Source organism: Amphiura filiformis, chromosome 18 (assembly GCF_039555335.1).
Source record: "Amphiura filiformis chromosome 18, Afil_fr2py, whole genome shotgun sequence".
In the NCBI taxonomy this organism is placed as follows: domain Eukaryota; kingdom Metazoa; phylum Echinodermata; class Ophiuroidea; order Amphilepidida; family Amphiuridae; genus Amphiura; species Amphiura filiformis.
The window spans coordinates 17,056,602-17,078,929 of NC_092645.1; the positions used below are offsets into that span (position 1 = coordinate 17,056,602).

General features: G+C 38.4%; 1 protein-coding gene across 3 annotated transcripts in view; it reads left to right on the forward strand.

Annotated features, from left to right (window-relative positions):
* LOC140139944 (sorbitol dehydrogenase-like) overlaps positions 1–19,181 on the forward strand; it is a 28,363-nt gene extending 9,182 nt beyond the window's left edge. For 2 of the 3 annotated variants that reach the window (XM_072161727.1, XM_072161728.1), the window contains exons 3-9: positions 469–636; positions 2,495–2,654; positions 5,667–5,785; positions 7,672–7,737; positions 8,682–8,857; positions 12,893–13,014; positions 14,874–19,181. In XM_072161727.1, the coding sequence (XP_072017828.1) occupies positions 469–636; positions 2,495–2,654; positions 5,667–5,785; positions 7,672–7,737; positions 8,682–8,857; positions 12,893–13,014; positions 14,874–15,030 (968 nt within the window). In that variant the 3' untranslated portion in view covers positions 15,031–19,181. The remainder of the gene's footprint in view (positions 1–468; positions 637–2,494; positions 2,655–5,666; positions 5,786–7,671; positions 7,738–8,681; positions 8,858–12,892; positions 13,015–14,873) is intronic. The other variant, XM_072161729.1, reaches the window with a different exon arrangement.
* Positions 19,182–22,328: the final 3,147 nt, after the last annotated feature.

Here is a 22,328-nt window from a genome sequence, read left to right on the forward strand (position 1 = left end):
TATAGTGTGTATAAGGTGGAATACGATCCCACATGCATTAACTTTGGCTATCTCATACTATACACCCTGTTCAAAGTCATGTTCCACCTTTCTTGGTTTTGCATGCGTTTTGCCATTTAGGGGTGCAATTTGGTTATGTGAAAATTCACCATTAAGGGTGCATTTCAGAGGTGGTCAGACACAGGTGGGTAGCACTTTTGTGTGAGAGTGACCCCCGGCCTCCCCTGGGATAGCCAAGCACAATATGACAACTCTGATGAGAGTATTTTCAACATAAATCCTTTAACATTTGGGTATTCCTGGGATACTATTAGTTTATACACCCTGTTTGTTCACAAAATACGGGAGAATATCTATGGTCTTGTGCCGTATTCCATGAAGCCGTAGATATTTTCCCGTATTTTGTGAGAACAAACAGCGGGGTAAAGATTTGTTGATAAATTTTGCTTCTGATTTGTCTTATTACAGAGGTTCAGCTACGCATGCATGCTGTGGGGATATGTGGTTCTGACGTCCATTACTGGATAGATGGACGCATCGGTGACATGTTTGTCGTCAAGGAGCCTATGATCCTGGGACATGAATCTAGTGGAATTGTTTCAGCTGTAGGAGAGGGTGTTACCAAACTTAGTGTGGGTAAGATTATACAAATGGTCAGAGGAGAAATATTATCAAAGACCAAATTATAGTTTGCGTCGGACGTCAGAGCAAAGTCTTGACGTGATTGTACTGACCTGCGCAGTACGGCATTCAGTTTTGGTGTAGTTGACAGGATGTCATTCGCAAACTATTCTTTTTAATTCGGTTTTAATGATAATAGGGGAAAATATTTTCCCAGAGTTACTGGTTATATGGGCCTATTAAGCTACTTGCGGTTCGCCATTATGCACTATGTGGAGGGAGAGCCTCGAACTGGCAGCATACATGAAAGGAAGAATTATGTAACCTTACACAGAACGTTATGACTAGTTCAATTCCCATTCATGTATGCTGCCAGTTCGAGGCTCTCCCCACATAGTGCATAATGGCGGAACCGTGCAAGTAGCTAATTGCAAACCCGGAGGGTGAGGGGTGACAGGCTCGTAGCCAGTACCAAGGGAAAAATAATTTAAATACCCTTGATTAAACCATATGTAGTAATTTATTTTATTACACTTCTTACATTAGCTAATGGTTGCAGTGGCGTACCGTGGCCGCTCCTACCCGGGGGCTGATGAAAATTCAATTTTGCTGGGGGGGCTGATGAAAATTCAATTTTGCCGCCCCTTCCCCAACAGCCCGAAAAGGTTAATGACCCAATATTTTTTTTGGTGGTTTGAAAAATTGAAAAGCAAAAAAAAAAAAGGATTTTAGACACTAGCGTCCTAAAAGCAACACATTTTGATGTATTGTACAATTTTTTTACAATTTTTTATACTTTTGCAAATTTTTTCCGCCCTTTTTCTTTACTAATTCTTTTTGCCCCCCCTTCTTCTTTGCGTCGCCCCTTCGTTTGCCGCCCCTTCTTCTTCCGCCACCCCTTCGTTTTGGCCGCCCTCTGCTTTTATCCCAGGGGGCTCGCGAAAGCCCCCCAAAATACGTGCATGGGTTTCACTTTTATATCTTAATTCAAATACACAAACGTACATTCCTCATGATCCAACATTACAAAGTCAAGTTCCAAGTTAATATGGCAAGCTACAAAGATTCAATTTTTAACATTAAAATAAGCTAAAATAATTAAAATATTAGGTTTAGGTTCAATAGGGGTCTGACATGGAATTCAATTCTGACACCAAACTTAGACACTGGGATTGAGGTTGTAGGGGAATATCATTGTAGGAGGGGACGCACAGGGGGAAATGAAGACCAGTCAGAAGGGGGCCCCGACTCAAGAAAAAGTCAGAAAATATGTACATTTGTAAGTCTGACAGCCAGTGGTGTAGCCATGGGGCAAAAGGGGAAGCTACCCTGTCTGTGAGAAGTTTTGTCCCCCTCCCGCATAGGGATGCTGGCTGCCCTGATATTTAAGATTTTTATGCCTTTTTTGTACTTTTTAGCCCATTTTTGACCATTTTCATCAGATTTTGCTTCCTTGAAAGGTACCTTGCCTCCCTTTGCCCTCCCCTCAAGAGGGTCTGGCCCTGGCTATGCCACTGATGGCAGTAAATACGGCACTCTTGCAGGGGGTGTTGGAGGGGAATGTGGCTCCCTTGAAAAGTGCCTTGCCTCCCTTTGCCCTCCCCTCAAGAGGGTCTGGCCCTGGCTATGGCAGTAAAGTAGCAAATACAGCACACTTGCAGGGGGTGTCAGAGGGGAATGTGGCTCCTGAGAAGTTGAAAACTTGTGCAAAATTAAGTCCCAATTTATTGAAGTCATTTATTTTGGTGGACCATTTTTACCCTATTATTGTATAAATTTTAGTTGGAAAAAGTTGTAAAATTTGTGAAAATGAAGGCCCAGTTGAAGCCATTAGTGGACCATACAACATTTATGAACTTAATTATTTTGGCAGGTGACCGAGTTGCCATAGAACCAGGTGTGCCATGCCGTATTTGTGAATTCTGCAAGACAGGACGATACAACCTTTGTGCTGATGTGGTGTTCTGTGCTACGCCGCCTGGCAATGGCTCGTTAAGACGATACTACTGTCATGCTGCAGATTTTTGTTACAAGTAAGCTAGCTGTATGCTTTATTTATCCTACCCCCACCAAATTTTTGTGTTGCCCTCTGTCGGAGGGTCAAATCCCGAAAATCTAGGCCGTTTTTTATGTTTTTTTTTTTGTAATTAAAAAAAATTTAACAATGGTTTAATTGTTCATCATAAACAGAGCACAAAAAAGCGATTCCCTCAGGGCCGGATTTACCATATGGCCAGATGGACCCAGACCCAGGGCCCCTTCAAATTTTGGGGGCCCTCAAAATTGCCCTGTGCAGTGTGCATCTTCCATTTTAGCTGAAGAAAACCCAGTTTTGGGCCAAAATAGTGAACAAAAATTGCACACTTTTGCGTGCCCTGGCCTATTATATAGCAAAGTTCAGCTTCAATTTTGGCTAGAATAGTCTTAAACTGACATTTTTTCACGTGCCTTGAGTGCAAATGTCCTAGTAAAATCTAAGAACTTTGCCACTTGAGTGCACATGCCTTCCTCACAGTGCGTTGGGGCCTCCACATTTCGACCTGGCCCAGCCCCCAAAAATGTCAATCCGGCCCTGGATTCCCTGATCCCTCATGTTTGCTAAAAAGATTATGCCTCGAGCCACTCCGAGCCAGCATTCTAATTGGATAGTACTTGGATAATAAAATCAGGGACTGTATAAAACTTGGCATAGCTAGAACCCTGGTATGACCTACTAATTGAATCCCAACAACATACTTTTTACATACTTTTTTGTGAATGTAAATATTGTCGACTTCAATAAAATATTCAACATTGGGTAGAAAATACAGCCATTTTTCTCTCTTCACTCATGTTACTGTGAAATAGCAGATGTATCAAATGGTTGAATTTGTAAAAAAAACACACACACACAAAATAAATAAATAAATAATCCGGCCTGCTGACCAACCTGGTTTTAGGCTTGGAAGGGTAACACAAGAATTTTTGTTTTGTCTTATCTTACACTGTCATAGTCACCTTTGCCCCTTTGCTGATAGTGATCCAGGCTGATCAAAGATACAAGGTTATAATCACAGTTCGTCAAATACGATAGTCAGCTTAGACCTGCCCTCAATTTAGTGTTTACTATGTATTTGATAGTGATTTGAGTTTGTATGGGTCTGGTGAACATTGTATTAAATGCAAATTTAAATATAAATGTGCCCATCCCCCCCCCCACCCCGGGTTCCCCCTTACCCCGTGGGTCAAGGGGGGATAATGTTATAATTTGAAAATGTTCAAAATGAATTCAAAAGTATCTCAAAATTATCCTTGCAATACAAGGAACAAAAAAGAATCAATAGATGTTGAGTTTTGAAGGTATGGTCGAAACAAGTCAAAGGCCAATGAACCTTTGTATGGAGTCAAATTTTTCAACATTTGCTGCATGATCAGGTCAAAATACGTGTCAAATTATTCTTGATGCAAAGATTCATATATACATATGGAAAAGTAGTCTCTTTTGCTATCATGTCTAGTTGAATGCTCTCATTACACAGTAAAATGTGATGTTTTTTTAATTTAATTTGACTTTATGACATCGTCATGAAAAAGTGGAAGGTGTTATTTTTTCCGTTCACTCTCTATTCCATTCCTTATTATGTTCTCTTCATCATGTTCAAGTTTGATTAGTATGCAATACTAAATCTAGTCGTTATGAAAGACAAACCAATGGATGTTATGAGTAGAAAGTAACAAAATTTGGCATTTTTACACACAAATATGTCCGTCATTGCATGAAGCCCATACAAGTTTGGAATGATTATAACTTCCAAACGAAAGAAGCTATAAGGTTCGTTCAAGTTGTATTCTCTGTGTTATTTTAACAGCTGTTTTGGTTCTGAAAAATAGTGTGATAGTTAAAAAACGTAGCCGTTATGAAAGAGAAACAATGCTCATCCTAAAAAGGTGCCCAGGACAGTGTAGGGAATAATCAATAACAGTTACAATACATTAACAATAGGATTTATTGATCTGGAACGATGCTTGCACAGTACATAGAGCTACATAGATATAGTGTGTTCATTATAAGAAATTCATTTTATGAGACTATCTGGCCTAAACTTTTCCATATGATTATATAGAAATATATATTACATTTGGTTGCTGCTCTAATTAAGTTTCACGTGGCACACACAAGATGATCATCAGGCAACAGACCTGGGGGGTACTCAAGTTTGGTTTTGGTAGGGACGTACCGCTGAGAAATTGAAAGTGGACCCATAAATATACCAATTTTTCAAAAAGTTTGGACCCATTGATATACCAAAAGTCAAAATTCTCGGCCAAATTGAACCCAAATTGTCTTAGTTTTTACAAATTTTCCCAATTTTTTGGGGAAAATTTTGGCTAGATTGAGGCAAAATTGGGCTATTTTTCGATAAAATGGAAAAATTTTTGAAATAAGGACCCATTCATATACCAAAATTGGCTTAGAAAAAAGGGGTCAGTGCATGGTATACCAAAAGGCCGAAAATGCTACCCATATTAGCGGCACTTCCCGTATGGTCATTTGTACTAAGTACCCCCCCCTATTTACTATTTCTTTTGTTACCATGATGCATGGCATGTTGATATCAGTTCATTACGTTTAATGATTTTGTCAATGGAGACAGATGATTTCAAACTTTTCTTGTATACACAAGATACATTGACCTGAATCACGTTTCATGGTGTCAGACTTTCTTAGTGGATGGAATAGTTTTTTTTTTTCTTCTTTTTAACCTCCATATGAATTTAGATAACTCGGTCTTTTTCTTGTATCTCTCATTTCTGAGAGATTTTGCATGATTTTTGACTTGCTAGTCTTACGTACGATACAGACCCCCCCTCGGCCTACATACGGTACAGACCCCACCCCCACCCCCTGAATCTACTGTGGCCTTGTACACAACATTGGCAACAAAGCTTGCAAGTTTTGGCTTAGGGTGTGGATTGGCTTTTTTCATAACACCAGTATTTTGAGATTTTATTATTTGCTTTGAACATATTCTTAATTCTCATTAACATGTCTTCAATTTATACAGGCTTCCTGATCATGTATCATTAGAAGAAGGTGCTTTGTTGGAACCATTATCAGTAGGAACCCATGCTTGCCGGAGGGCAGGAGTTACATTAGGAAGCTGTGTGCTGGTGTGTGGTGCAGGTAAGGTGACATGTTGGAACCATTGTCAGTAGCAACCTATGCTTGTAGGAGGGCAGGAGTGACATTAGGAAGCTGTGTGCTTGTGTGTGGTGCAGGTGACATGTTGGAACCATTGTCAGTAGCAACCCATACTTGCCGGAGGGCAGGAGTGACATTAGGAAGCTGTGTGCTTGTGTGTGGTGCAGGTGAGATGACATGTTGGAACCATTGTCAGTAGTAACCTGCTTGCCGAAAGGCAGGAGTTACAATAGGAAGCTTTGTGCTTGTGTGTGGTGCAGGTAAGGTGACATGTTGGAACCATTATCAGTAGCAACCTATGCTTGTAGGAGGGCAGGGGTGACATTATGAAGCTGTGTGCTTGTGTGTGGTGCAGGTAAGATGACATGTTGGAACCATTGTCAGTAACAACCTATGCTTGCAGGAGGGCAGGAGTGATATTAGCAAGCTGTGTGCTTGTGTGTGGTGCAGGTGAGATGACATGTTGGAACCATTGTCAGTAGTAACCTGCTTGCCGAAAGGCAGGAGTTACAATAGGAAGCTTTGTGCTTGTGTGTGGTGCAGGTAAAGTGACATGTTGGAACCATTATCAGTAGCAACCTATGCTTGTAGGAGGGCAGGAGTGATATTAGCAAGCTGTGTGCTTGTGTGTGGTGCAGGTAAGATGACATATGTTGGAACCATTGTCAGTAGCAACCTATGCTTGCCGGAGGGCAGGAGTTACATTAGGAAGCTGTGTGCTTGTGTGTGGTGCAGGTAAGATGACATGTTGGAACCATTGTCAGTAGCAACCTATGCTTGTAGGAGGGCAGGGGTGACATTATGAAGCTGTGTGCTTGTGTGTGGTGCAGGTAAGATGACATGTTGGAACCATTGTCAGTAGCAACCTATGCTTGCCGGAGGGCAGGAGTTACATTAGGAAGCTGTGTGCTTGTGTGTGGTGCAAGCAAGGTGACATATTGGAACCATTGTCAGTAGCAACCTATGCTTGCCGGAGGGCAGGAGTTACATTAGGAAGCTGTGTGCTTGTGTGTGGTGCAGGTAAGGTGACATGTTGGAACCATTGTCAGTAGCAACCTATGCTTGCAGGAGGGCAGGAGTTACATTAGGAAGCTGTGTGCTTGTGTGTGGTGCAAGCAAGGTGACATATTGGAACCATTGTCAGTAGCAACCTATGCTTGCCGGAGGGCAGGAGTTACATTAGGAAGCTGTGTGCTTGTGTGTGGTGCAGGTAAGGTGACATGTTGGAACCATTGTCAGTAGCAACCTATGCTTGCAGGAGGGCAGGAGTTACATTAGGAAGCTGTGTGTTTGTGTGTGGTGCAGGTAAGGTGACATGTTGGAACCATTGTCAGTAGCAACCCATGCCTGCCGGAGGGCAGGAGTGACATTAGGAAGCTGTGTGCTTGTGTGTGGTGCAGGTAAGATGACATGTTGGAACCATTGTCAGTAGCAACCTATGCTTGCCGGAGGGCAGGAGTGACATTAGGAAGCTGTGTGCTTGTGTGTGGTGCAGGTAAGGTGACATGTTGGAACCATTGTCAGTAGCAACCTATGCTTGCCGGAGGGCAGGAGTGACATTAGGAAGCTGTGTGCTTGTGTGTGGTGCAGGTAAGATGACATGTTGGAACCATTGTCAGTAGCAACCTATGCTTGCTGGAGGGCAGGAGTGACATTAGGAAGCTGTGTGCTTGTGTGTGGTGCAGGTAAGGTGACATGTTGGAACCATTGTCAGTAGCAACCCATGCTTGCCGGAGGGCAGGAGTGACATTAGGAAGCTGTGTGCTTGTGTGTGTGCACTGTGCAGGTAAGATGACATGTTGGAACCATGATGCTTGAACAATGTTTTTTATATCATCACCTAAACTACTGTTTGTTCTTTGTTACAGGTCCCATTGGTTTAATGTCCATGCTGGCAGCTAGAGCACTTGGTGCTTCTAAAATTGCTATCATTGGTAAGTAGATGTTTTAAACATTTATGTAAGAAATAAAGGACAATACAGTATTTAATAAGAATCGTTTAATCCCAAATAACATGTCTAAGTCAGTAAAAACAGTAATATTTCATGTTTTTATTGCAAAGCTAGGACACTTCATTTTGATGTCAAAGAAACTGCAGCACCCTTTATTTCTATTCTATTACCCCAAAATAGTGCAATTTAAGTTTTCTTATGCACACACATTATTCCCATGGATAACACTCTATGTAAAATGTGGCCTGCTTTTATGGGACACTTAAAGGCTTAATGTACGATTTCCTTCAAATTTTAAATTTGTCATTATATACTCAAAATGCTGAAATAATACTAGTAATAATGATCGGGAATGGTTTCTGTCCATTTTGAGCTGAAATAACGAGGTAATGTGAAAGAAACACTGCTTGTTATTTTGGCCGTTTAACACGCAGTTCTATATGGACATAAAGTCATAATTTCTTTGAATTAAGACTTTATGTCGAACTTTGCTCTGTTTACCTACAAACACAACAAATTTGGCTGATTCCATTTAGGTGCAAGTTGCGACATGTGTAAACATTACAAATATGCCAAAAAATCAGGTTTGAAAAAAATTAACCAAATTCATATTATAAGATCGTACATTATGACTTTAAGGGGTATAAAGATGGTGGACATTGGTTTGGATTTGAGAGGGAGCTGAAAAGTTTTGGCAACACTGTTCTTACTATATAACAATGCTATTATGTGGATGAGGGTGTTGTTTTTTGTCGACTAATGGGTCGTTTTAGTTGTTGCTTATTTTGTTTATCATCGCTATGGCAAAATCAACATTTTCCTCACAAGTGTGGCAGCTTAGAGACTCTGAGTTTAATTAAGGTGGCTAAGTGCTATACTTTCAAAGTAATTTGACATCTGAACTTGATATTACAATATTTTTTTAGACATTGCCCAGAATCGACTTGACATGGCCAAACAGCTTGGTGTTGACTACCCATTATTAGTTAATACCAAAGATTCACTAGAAATGGCTAAGAAGGTGCATACTGCCATGGGATGCGAACCCAACATCACTATAGAGTGTAGTGGAGCTGAACAGAGTGTACAGACTGGGGTCTATGTAAGTACCAAGGGTTTCCTCATCCTGGTCATACTGCCATGGGATGCGAACCCAACATCACTATAGAGTGTAGTGGAGCTGAACAGAGTGTACAGACTGGAGTCTATGTAAGTACCAAGGGTTTCCCCAACCTGTCATACTGCCATGGGATGCGAACCCAACATCACTATAGAGTGTAGTGGCGCTGAACAGAGTGTACAGACTGGAGTCTATGTAAGTACCAAGGGTTTCCCCAACCTAGTCATACTGCCATGGGATGCGAACCCAACATCACTATAGAGTGTAGTGGAGCTGAACAGAGTGTACAGACTGGAGTCTATGTAAGTACCAAGGGTTTCCCCAACCTGGTCATACTGCCATGGCATGGGATGCGAACCCAACATCACTATAGAGTGTAGTGGAGCAGAACAGAGTGTACAGACTGGAGTCTATGTAAGTACCAAGGGTTTCCCCAACCTGGTCATACTGCCATGGCATGGGATGCGAACCCAACATCACTATAGAGTGTAGTGGAGCTGAACAGAGTGTACAGACTGGAGTCTATGTAAGTACCAAGGGTTTCCCCAACCTGGTCATACTGCCATGGCATGGGATGCGAACCCAACATCACTATAGAGTGTAGTGGAGCTGAACAGAGTGTACAGACTGGGGTCTATGTAAGTACCAAGGGTTTCCCCAACCTGGTCATACTGCCATGGCATGGGATGCGAACCCAACATCACTATAGAGTGTAGTGGAGCAGAACAGAGTGTACAGACTGGAGTCTATGTAAGTACCAAGGGTTTCCCCAACCTGTCATGCTGCCATGGGATGCGAACCCAACATCACTATAGAGTGTAGTGGAGCTGAACAGAGTGTACAGACTGGCATCTATGTGAGTACCAAGGGTTTCCCCAACCTGGTCATGCATTGGAAACTATCCGGGGGCTTCTATTTTAAGATGTATATCACCCATGCATAAGGACTTTCAAAAAGAACCCAAATCACATATTTTTCATCAGTGTTAAATGGAACCAAAGCAAGTACTATGCGGGGGTCCCAAATTTACAAAACAGGCTTGAAATCAGTCTTCTTGAATAAAATAAACACACTATCTGTGGTCATCTTGTGACTCCCTACATTTTGGTCATTAAAAATTTTATGACCCCCAATTTTTCTTTCCAAAAATTTATGACGCCCTCCGCCCATATATTTGGGACTCCCCCGAAGAAAATTATAGCCCCCTAAGCAAGTATTTTGCTGTTATGAGTAGTGATTTATATGCGTACTTGCTTTTTTGTATGCAGCTAGATGATGTATAATTTCAAACACATGTGGCCCAGGAAAAATCACTTTAAGGGTGGTCTTAACCCTGGAATTATGGAAACTATTGGGCATCATAACTGCTCAATTGTTGGTCTAAAGGATAGAAATGTATACATTTTTAGAATGGCAAAGACTTGATGAATTTATCTGTGAGGTCAAATTTTGGACAAAATGCTCATTTTTGGAGAAAATCCCCCAAAATGTTTTTTTTATTACGGTAATTTTTAAAAACTAGATAGAAATATCTAGGAACTTTTCTTTTAATTTTTTGCATTTTGACCAACTTTGAGAAATTTGCACCAAAAATGGTCAAAAAAATCTCAATTTTCAAAAATTTCATAAAAAAGCCTAATTTTTGCCCAAATTTCAAATATTTTTGGTGAAGTTTGTCAAAATTTAAAAAACAAATGTTCATCTATGGACTTCTATAGATTAGATTCACATTTTCACTCTTCCCTCTTCAGCAAATGTTATATGGTTTTAATTTGCAGGATTCATTTTCAATTTAGATTATATATGAGTGATTCTTAAAAATAAGTGTAAAACAAAGAGGCCTGTAATAATAATAATATTTATTTGAATTACTTGCAATACAAAAGTAACAAAATAACAGTAGATTTAAACACACTCTACGTTTCTTACACATGACAAAAGCAAGTAATTCAGGATGAGTGAATGGGCTGAAAAGTCCAAACACAGAAGTGCCCACTCATCCCGTACATGAAAGAATAATTTAAAATTAAATCATAAAATACATCATAAAATAGAGAAAAGCAACATTTTGGAAAATAAAACCATTATGAAATGTTGAAACAATATTATAAATATGAAAAATACAGGCATTTGAAAATACATAAGCCAAAACATGTGACACCACAAAATCATTTAAGCATATTCAAGTAAAACGATTTACATTCAGACTTAAATACGACAAGGCTGTTAACATGATGTAATTCGGAGGGAATTCCATTCCAAAGACGTGGAAGTGAAACAAACATGGAATTAAAGAAAGAAGAAGATTTGGCAGTTTGGTGCAATAGTCTAGAATTATCCAAAATACTTCTTTGAACCAGAGAACTAAAAGAAGCAGGCCCAAATTCATTGATTATTTTATATCCAAAGGCTAATCTTTGACACTTGTAAACATCCTCAAGCTTAATCAATTTAAGGTCCACAAGCCTCTCAGAATAAGATGGACGATCTTCAAAATCAACTTCAGGAAAATCTTTGTAGAACAAAGTACGAGTGATTTTCCTCTGGATTTTTTCTAACCTATCAATATGATTCCTTTGAAATGGAGACCAGACACAAACACAATAAACAATGTGAGGCAAAATAAGAGATTTGTAAAGATTGAGTAAAGCATCAGAAGTCATATTCCTGGTACATCTAACTATGAAACCAGAGAGTTTAGAAATCTTATTAGCGACATTACTAATATGAGAGTCAAAGGAAAGGTCCTTACTGAAAGTAACTCCAAGCAGCTTGAATTCATCAACTTCTTTAAGCTCATTACTGCCCATAATATAAGAACTACATAATTTGGGAGACTTAGATCTAGTCATGTGCATGGTGGAACACTTTGAAAGATTCAAAGGAAGTTTGTTACAAATTGACCACTGAAAAATGTTTTCAATGTCCTGCTGAAGAATCTTATGGTCTAAATCACCATAAATAGGACGGACAATTGAATTATCATCAGCGAACTGGAAGAACAGAGCCTTGAGGAACACCTGAAGTTACATTACACCATTCAGAAACTACACCTTTGAAAACAATCCTTTGCTTACGCATGTACAAAAAGTTTTGAATCCACCGAAGAAGTTGACCTCTAATTCCCATAGAATGAAGTTTACCAAGCAAAAGATTGTGATCGACTTTACACACTAAACCCCAGCCCAATAATGGTGCTCCCCAGCCCTGAGCTTTTCCAACAAACCTGGAGCATCAGGGATAGGATGATGGGTGGAGACTTGGAGTGGAGACTCTTTTTAAAGGTGATTCTAAAATGGTTTAATGTCATTAAACCCTTGAGTATAGCATTCTTCCTTCATTTTAACAATTACAGTGGAAACTCATTAACACAAATTTGTGCGGAATTCAAATTTTACTTCTTGTTATCAGGAGTTTGTGTTATCTAGTACTAATAACATGTGAAATGTATGCTTGGGAATGTAAAACATACTTCTTGCTATCAGGAACTTCATGTTAATAGGGTTTGTGTTAACGAGTTGCCACTGTACTGAGATAAACTGATCATCATGATGGTTAGGCATGTTATAGATAAGACCCCCCAAAGTTTGTTTCCAGTAGCAGGTCTAAAAAGTGCAATGCTGTTTTTATTTTTTATTTTTGAATACAAAAAAATGCAACACGCAATGACAGTATTTCGTTTGAATTTGAATTTTTAAAAGAAAAACAAAAGTATTGGTATCATTTTAACATTTATTACAAAATTAAAACAGAAAAAATCAAATGTTTGATTTACAAATTGTAATTGTGCCTATTTAAACTACTGATCGTAAATTATTTGTAGCTTCTTTCTTATGTTTCTTTCCTTTTTTTACCTGGTGTAATGATTTTTGAACACAAATATTACAAACAAACAAAAGCAACACACAAAAAACAGCAACCAGAAAGCAAATATGCATGGCTGTGTGTGGGAATGGAAACAAACTTGTTTCTTTTTTTTTTTTGAATAATAGGAGTTTTCCTTGGATTTTTTTGCAGGCTACCAAGCCAGGAGGTGTACTCACAGTGATAGGTCATGGACCAAAGATGGTATCAGTTCCGATAGTAGAAGCTACTGCAAGGGAGCTTGATATAAGGGGATGCTTCAGATATGCAAATGAGTAAGAAACTGCTTTCAAATTTCAAAATTTGTCATTTGTTACTCAAAATTGAGGTAAAGGCACATACAGAAATCCATCCAGGACTTCAAGCAGCCCTACATTTCCTATTTTCCCTATTTTTGAACTCTTCCTATATTTTCTATTATTGTTAAGCAATGACCTATAAGGCGACCAAAAAACCCCCTGTTCTACAGCCCAACCCAGAATGTGCATTTTGGAGATTTTTTTAAAATTTGGCCAAAATCATGTAAAAACAGCGGTTTGGGGCCAAAATTTATTTAAGTTTGGCTGAAATTGTTTGTTTAGTAAATATGTTTGGAAAACTGAAACTGAATCTTTTTTTTTTTTTTTTTTTCACATTTTGGTGAAATTTAAGGATAATTTTAGCCTCCAGAAAAAAACCCAAAAGGTCTGTACGCCCGTAGAACAGGGCTTGTTTGTTTGTTTTTTGTCGCCTAATTCCTACATTTTTTTCCAAATTTAGCTGCATCTTTTGACCAATGTGAGTGGTCACTACAATTGAGCCGTAAACTCTGCAAATTCTATTCTGAGATACAGTGCAAAATGTGTGTGAAGGTCGTATTCATAGGTGTCTCAATTAGGCGCGACATGTTTCTCATTTGATAGCGTTTAAACCAATAAATAATCCTATTGCTGAAGAGGATAATAATCTTCTACAAATAGAATCATTAAATAGCTCTAGTCTTTGTTTGCTTCGGCTAAATCCTGTTCAAGTGGTGGGTTACAATTGCATTGTATTTTGTCTAGGTATGTATAACCAACAATAACAATGAGAGGACATTCCTGAACCTTGTTGACTTGGGGATGATTTGAAATGACCGCCAATTATGACTTTATTACCAGCAATGTGGAAAAAGAGACACGTTGTAGAACCAAAAAAAAAAGGTACCATTTTGTTGAAGGAGCAAAGTTCAACAAACCATAACCCCGCTTCTGGATATCGTTTGAAGTCAAATGATATACTATTTTAAAGCCTATGATGTATATAAACACGAAATAAAACAAAATTGACCGGGGACCGACTTTACAGCGGATTCGTAGTGTCCAGTCACATATTGTGGATTGACTTCAGATTTCTATAGTGTGTCTCATCTCAAGTTAAGAGTAACCATGGTAATGCCATGTAGTTTCAAATCATGTATGCTAATCTAATCTTGTGGGTTGTATACATGAACTCAGGCGTAGAAATGTGGTTTTTCCATACGCTGGCCATGCAACTGCGTATTAAAAAAATATATACTGATTGTCAAGTCAGATTTGAGTTCTGTGAAAAGATTTGCTCAGTGAATATTCTTTTCTGTGATTTTTGTTGTGCATCCCAAAGACTTCACTTGAGATAAGACACGTTATAGGATATGTAGGCCACGGTTAGAAATCCAGCTGCTTTTTTGGGTCTAATTTGCATATTTATTTTTATCTTTCCACAGTATACACCAGGTACACTGTGCTTTTATTTTATCAACAGGTTACATAGCATAAATGATCTAATCATAGTAAACATGATATGGTATAATAGTAGGGGCCTATTGTAATTATTTTACACAAAGGAGTTCCAACATTTGTGCCATTCATTTAACCTACTGCTAGATATATTTGGATTTTTGTTGTTATGATAATGAGCTAATTTGCTTTTTTAAATTTGCTTTTTTTATTGGGTTTGTGTGTGGGGGGGATGTTTGTTTATTTACCACTGAAAAGGTTTAGCTGTAAGGATGTGTTTCCGAATTTAAATTTCCCCATGATAGTAGAGGCATCCCAATCGATACCTTGCATAAAAAAATTCTAGTTTCTTGTTTCTCGTTAATGTCATCACAACTCCTTTTATTTTTGTTCCATAGTTACCAGCTAGCCTTAGAGATGATAGCAACAGGTAAAGTGGATGCCAAGCCTCTCATTACACACCACTTCCCTCTTGAGAAGACATTGGATGCCTTTGAAACATCTAGGACTGGTGCTGGAGGAGCTATCAAAGTCATGATTCACTGTGATCAATAGAACTGTACTAATTAGGGTATGAAGATCCTAAGTGCCTTTATGACATCTAAGACTGGTGCAGGAGGACTATTAAAATCATGATTCATTGTAATAGAATCTTACTAATTGGGGTATGGTGAAGATCCTAAGTGCCTTTATGACATCTAATACTGGCGCAGGAGGAGCTATCTAAGTCATGATTCACTGTGATCAATAGAACTGTACTAATGTAGGCATGATGAAGATCCTAAGTGCCTTCATGACATCTAAGACTGGTGCAGGAGGACTGTTAAAATCATTGTAATCGATTTGGGGTATGGTGAAGATCCTAATGGCCTTTATGACATCTAAGAATGCACTATCAAAGTCATGATTCATTGTGATCAATAGAACTGTAGTACTTTGGGTATAATGAAGATCCTAAGTGCCTTTATGACATCTAAGGCTGATGCAGGACTATCAAAGTCATGATTCATTGTGATCAATAGAATCTTACTAAATTGGGAACGATGGTGATTCTTGGTGCCTTTATGACATCTAAGGCTGATGCAGGAGGACTATCAAAGTCACGATTCATTTTCATGAATAGAATCTTACTAATTCGGGTATGAAGATCCTAGGTGCCTTTATGACATCTAAGACTGATGCAGGAGGACTATCAAAGTCATGATTCATTGTAATGAATAGAACCTTAATAATTGGGGTATGAAGATCCCAGATGCCTCTATGACATCTAAGACTGGTGAAGGAGGACTATCAAAGTCTTGATTCATTGTAATGAATAGAATCTTACTATTTAGGGTATGAAGATCCTAGGTGCCTTTATGACATCTAAGACTGATGCAGGAGGACTATCAAAGTCACGATTCATTTTCATGAATAGAATCTTACTAATTCGGGTATGAAGATCCTATGTGCCTCTATGACATCTAAGACTGGTGAAGGAGGACTATCAAAGTCATGATTCATTGTAATGAATGGAATCTTACTAATTAGGGTATGAAGATCCTATGTGCCTTTATGACATCTAAGACTGATGCAGGAGGACTATCAAAGTCACGATTCATTTTCATGAATAGAATCTTACTAATTCGGGTATGAAGATCCCAGGTGCCTCTATGACATCTAAGACTGGTGAAGGAGGACTATCAAAGTCTTGATTCATTGTAATGAATGGAATCTTACTAATTAGGGTATGAAGATCCTAGGTGCCTCTATGACATCTAAGACTGATGCAGGAGGACTATCAAAGTCTTGATTCATTGTAATGAATGGAATCTTACTAATTAGGGTATGAAGATCCTAGGTGCCTTTATGACATCTAAGACTGATGCAGGAGGACTATCAAAGTCATGATTCATTGTAATGAATGGAACCTTAATAATTGGGGTATGAAGATCCCAGGTGCCTTTATGACATCTAAGACTGATGCAGGAGGACTATCAAAGTCATGGTTCATTGTAATGAATGGAACCTTAATAATTGAGGTATGAAGATCCCAGGTGCCTTTATGACATCTAAGACTGATGCAGGAGGACTATCAAAGTCATGATTCATTGTAATGAATGGAACCTTAATAATTGAGGTATGAAGATCCCAGGTGCCTTTATGACATCTAAGACTGATGCAGGAGGACTATCCGTCATGATTCATTGTAATGAATAGAATCTTACTAATTAGGGTATGAAGATCCTAGGTGCCTTTATGACATCTAAGACTGGTGCAGGAGGATTATTAAAGTCCATGATTTATTATAATGAATAGAACCTATTGGGATATGATGAAGACCTTAGGTGCCTTTATGACATCTAAGACTGATAATCTTACTAACTTGGATATAAAGATCCCAGGTGCCTTTATGACATCTAAGACTGATGCAGGAGGACTATCCGTCATGATTCATTGTAATGAATAGAATCTTACTAATTAGGGTATGAAGATCCTATGTGCCTTTATGACATCTAAGACTGGTGCAAGAGGACTATTAAAGTCCATGATTTATTATAATGAATAGAACCTATTGGGATATGATGAAGACCTTAGGTGCCTTTATGACATCTAAGACTGATAATCTTACTAACTTGGATATAAAGATCCCAGGTGCTTTATGACATCTACGACTGGTGCAGGAGGACTATCAAAGTCATGATTCAATGTAATGAATAGAATCTTAATAATTGGGGTATAAAGATCCCGGGTGCCTTTATGAGATCTAGGACTGGTGCAGGAGGACTACTAAAGTCCATGATTCAACGTAATGAATAGAATCTTAATAATTGGGGCAGGAAGATCCGAGGTGCCTTTATGACATCTAAGACTGGTGCAAGAGGACTATTTAAAGTCCATGATTTATTATAATGAATAGAACCTATTGGGGTATGATGAAGACCCTAGGTGCCTTTATGACATCTAAGACTGATACAGGAGGACTATATATCGAAGTCATGATTCAGTGTAGTGAATAGAATCTCATTAACTGGAATATGAAGATCCCAGGTGCTTTATGACCTCTATGAGTGATGACTGGTGCAGGAGGACTATCAAAGTCATGATTCATTGTAATGAATAGAATCTTACTAATTAGGGTATGAAGATCCTAGGTGCCTTGATGACATCTAAGACTGGTGAAGGAGGACTATCAAAGTCATGATTCATTGTAATGAATGGAATCTTACTAATTTGGGTATAGAAGATCCCAGGTGCCTCTATGACATCTAAGACTGGTGAAGGAGGACTATCAAAGTCATGATTCATTGTAATGAATGGAATCTTACTAATTAGGGTATGAAGATCCTATGTGCCTTTATGACATCTAAGACTGATGCAGGAGGACTATCAAAGTCACGATTCATTTTCATGAATAGAATCTTACTAATTCGGGTATGAAGATCCCAGGTGCCTCTATGACATCTAAGACTGGTGAAGGAGGACTATCAAAGTCTTGATTCATTGTAATGAATGGAATCTTACTAATTAGGGTATGAAGATCCCAGGTGCCTCTATGACATCTAAGACTGATGCAGGAGGACTATCAAAGTCTTGATTCATTGTAATGAATGGAATCTTACTAATTAGGGTATGAAGATCCTAGGTGCCTTTATGACATCTAAGACTGATGCAGGAGGACTATCAAAGTCATGATTCATTGTAATGAATGGAACCTTAATAATTGGGGTATGAAGATCCCAGGTGCCTTTATGACATCTAAGACTGATGCAGGAGGACTATCAAAGTCATGGTTCATTGTAATGAATGGAACCTTAATAATTGAGGTATGAAGATCCCAGGTGCCTTTATGACATCTAAGACTGATGCAGGAGGACTATCAAAGTCATGATTCATTGTAATGAATGGAACCTTAATAATTGAGGTATGAAGATCCCAGGTGCCTTTATGACATCTAAGACTGATGCAGGAGGACTATCAAAGTCATGATTCATTGTAATGAATATGATCTTACTAATTAGGGTATGAAGATCCTAGGTGCCTTTATGACATCTAAGACTGGTGTAGAAAGACTATCAAAGTCACGATTCATTTTCATGAACAGAACCTTAATAATTGAGGTATGAAGATCCTAGGTGCCTCTATGACATCTAAGACTGATGCAGGAGGACTATCCGTCATGATTCATTGTAATGAATAGAATCTTACTAATTAGGGTATGAAGATCCTAGGTGCCTTTATGACATCTAAGACTGGTGCAGGAGGATTATTAAAGTCCATGATTTATTATAATGAATAGAACCTATTGGGATATGATGAAGACCTTAGGTGCCTTTATGACATCTAAGACTGATAATCTTACTAACTTGGATATAAAGATCCCAGGTGCCTTTATGACATCTAAGACTGATGCAGGAGGACTATCCGTCATGATTCATTGTAATGAATAGAATCTTACTAATTAGGGTATGAAGATCCTATGTGCCTTTATGACATCTAAGACTGGTGCAAGAGGACTATTAAAGTCCATGATTTATTATAATGAATAGAACCTATTGGGATATGATGAAGACCTTAGGTGCCTTTATGACATCTAAGACTGATAATCTTACTAACTTGGATATAAAGATCCCAGGTGCTTTATGACATCTACGACTGGTGCAGGAGGACTATCAAAGTCATGATTCAATGTAATGAATAGAATCTTAATAATTGGGGTATAAAGATCCCGGTGCCTTTATGAGATCTAGGACTGGTGCAGGAGGACTACTAAAGTCCATGATTCAACGTAATGAATAGAATCTTAATAATTGGGGCAGGAAGATCCGAGGTGCCTTTATGACATCTAAGACTGGTGCAAGAGGACTATTTAAAGTCCATGATTTATTATAATGAATAGAACCTATTGGGGTATGATGAAGACCCTAGGTGCCTTTATGACATCTAAGACTGATACAGGAGGACTATATATCGAAGTCATGATTCAGTGTAGTGAATAGAATCTCATTAACTGGAATATGAAGATCCCAGGTGCTTTATGACCTCTATGAGTGATGACTGGTGCAGGAGGACTATCAAAGTCATGATTCATTGTAATGAATAGAATCTTACTAATTAGGGTATGAAGATCCTAGGTGCCTTTATGACATCTAAGACTGGTGAAGGAGGACTATCAAAGTCATGATTCATTGTAATGAATGGAATCTTACTAATTTGGGTATAGAAGATCCCAGGTGCCTCTATGACATCTAAGACTGGTGAAGGAGGACTATCAAAGTCATGATTCATTGTAATGAATGGAATCTTACTAATTAGGGTATGAAGATCCTAGGTGCCTTTATGACATCTAAGACTGGTGAAGGAGGACTATCAAAGTCTTGATTCATTGTAATGAATGGAATCTTACTAATTAGGGTATGAAGATCCTAGGTGCCTTTATGACATCTAAGACTGGTGAAGGAGGACTATCAAAGTCATGATTCATTGTAATGAATGGAATCTTACTAATTAGGGTATGAAGATCCTAGGTGCCTTTATGACATCTAGGATTGGTGCAGGAGGACTATCAAAGTCTTGATTCATTGTAATGAATGGAATCTTACTAATTAGGGTATGAAGATCCCGGGTGCCTTTATGACATCTAAGGCTGGTGCAGGAGGACTATCAAAGTCATGATTCATTGTAATAAATGGAATCTTACTAATTAGGGTATGAAGATCCTAGGTGCCTTTATGACATCTAAGACTGATGCAGGAGGACAATCAAAGTCATGATTCATTTTAATGAATAGAATGTTACTAATAATAGACTAGAAGATCCTAGGTGCTTTTACGACATCTAAGACTGGTGCAAGAGGACTATCAGTCGTGATTCATAGGTGCCTTTATAACATCTAGGAATGAGGCAGGAGTCATATCAAAGTCATTGTTCGGGCATGATGAAGATCCTAGGTGCCTTTCTGACATATAGGACTAATACAGGATAAATAAAGAACATTGTCTATTTAGTATTGTAGTCTCACTCAAGGTAATCTTTATTCTACCTAGATGAACAATTATCTGAATTAATTAAGAAATAAGTTCAAATAAGCTATCTCCCCCTCTTTAGCACAGAAAGTTCAAATGAGTGTGACTAAGGCTGTGAATATGAACGTTTTGAAAAGTAAATCCTATGCTGACTGAACATAGCCCTACTACAGGGTTATTTTTGTAAAAATATTTTTTACGCGCTATACTCTGAGACATGCTATACCCTGAGAACTGCTGAAGGAGGAGAGGTCACAGGATTGTGAGCTGTCACTGGGGTTTTAGCCATTCTCAGGACATAGCACAGTGTCTCAGAGTATTAATAGTGTATAAAAAAAGGCCCTGTGGTAGGGCTAACTGAACAAACAGTGAAACTACAAATGTCAGAGTAAAGAATAGGGGAAATCATGGAGAAAATGCCAATATAAAACTAAACTCAGATATACATTATGACAACTCATAGCAAAGATATGAAAAGAGTTGTCCCAAAATATTATGTATGATTTTAAACAGAATAAAACTGGGGTTGAAGACAATCTAAGCAACTTTAAAAATTATGAAAACAAGCATTTTTGAGAACTTGGAGTTCTCCAGAAACCACAATAAATAATTGAGTATAAAAACAATGTATAACTGAAAACCTTTTAAAATAATATTGTCTTCCAATTTCATGAAAATCCATCTATCTTTCCTTATGACCTCGAATCACAAGTCATGTTTGACCTTGAAAAGTTTGACTTTCAGCACTCTTCATATTCACAAATTTCGTGAAGATCTAACAGTCGTTTTTATTTGACTGGAGATGATCCCTGGTGGTGGTTGTGCTTCATCCTCCAGTCCTCGAATACTCTCTCACGGCCGAACGTTCCACTGCTCTAAAGGCAACATGAAGGATAAAGGCGCCGCAATTAGAGGTCAGAAGGATTCAGGCTACCTGATGGTCTTTGAATGACATCTAAGACTGATGCAGGAGGACAATCAAAGTCATGATTCATTTTAATGAATAGAATGTTACTAATAATAGACTAGAAGATCCTAGGTGCTTTTACGACATCTAAGACTGGTGCAAGAGGACTATCAGTCGTGATTCATAGGTGCCTTTATAACATCTAGGAATGAGGCAGGAGTCATATCAAAGTCATTGTTCGGGCATGATGAAGATCCTAGGTGCCTTTCTGACATATAGGACTAATACAGGATAAATAAAGAACATTGTCTATTTAGTATTGTAGTCTCACTCAAGGTAATCTTTATTCTACCTAGATGAACAATTATCTGAATTAATTAAGAAATAAGTTCAAATAAGCTATCTCCCCCTCTTTAGCACAGAAAGTTCAAATGAGTGTGACGAAGGCTGTGAATATGAACGTTTTGAAAAGTAAATCCTATGCTGACTGAACATAGCCCTACTACAGGGTTATTTTTGTAAAAATATTTTTTACGCGCTATACTCTGAGACATGCTATACCCTGAGAACTGCTGAAGGAGGGAGAGGTCACAGGATTGTGAGCTGTCACTGGGGTTTTAGCCATTCTCAGGACATAGCACAGTGTCTCGGAGTATTAATAGTGTATAAAAAAGGCCCTGTGGTAGGGCTAACTGAACAAACAGTGAAACTACAAATGTCAGAGTCAAGAATAGGGGAAATCTGGAGGAAATGCCAATATAAAACTAAACTCAGATATACATTATGACAACTCATAGCAAAGATATGAAAAGAGTTGTCCCAAAATATTATGTATGATTTTAAACAGAATAAAACTGGGGTTGAAGACAATCTAAGCAACTTTAAAAATTATGAAAACAAGCATTTTTGAGAACTTGGAGTTCTCCAGAAACCACAATAAA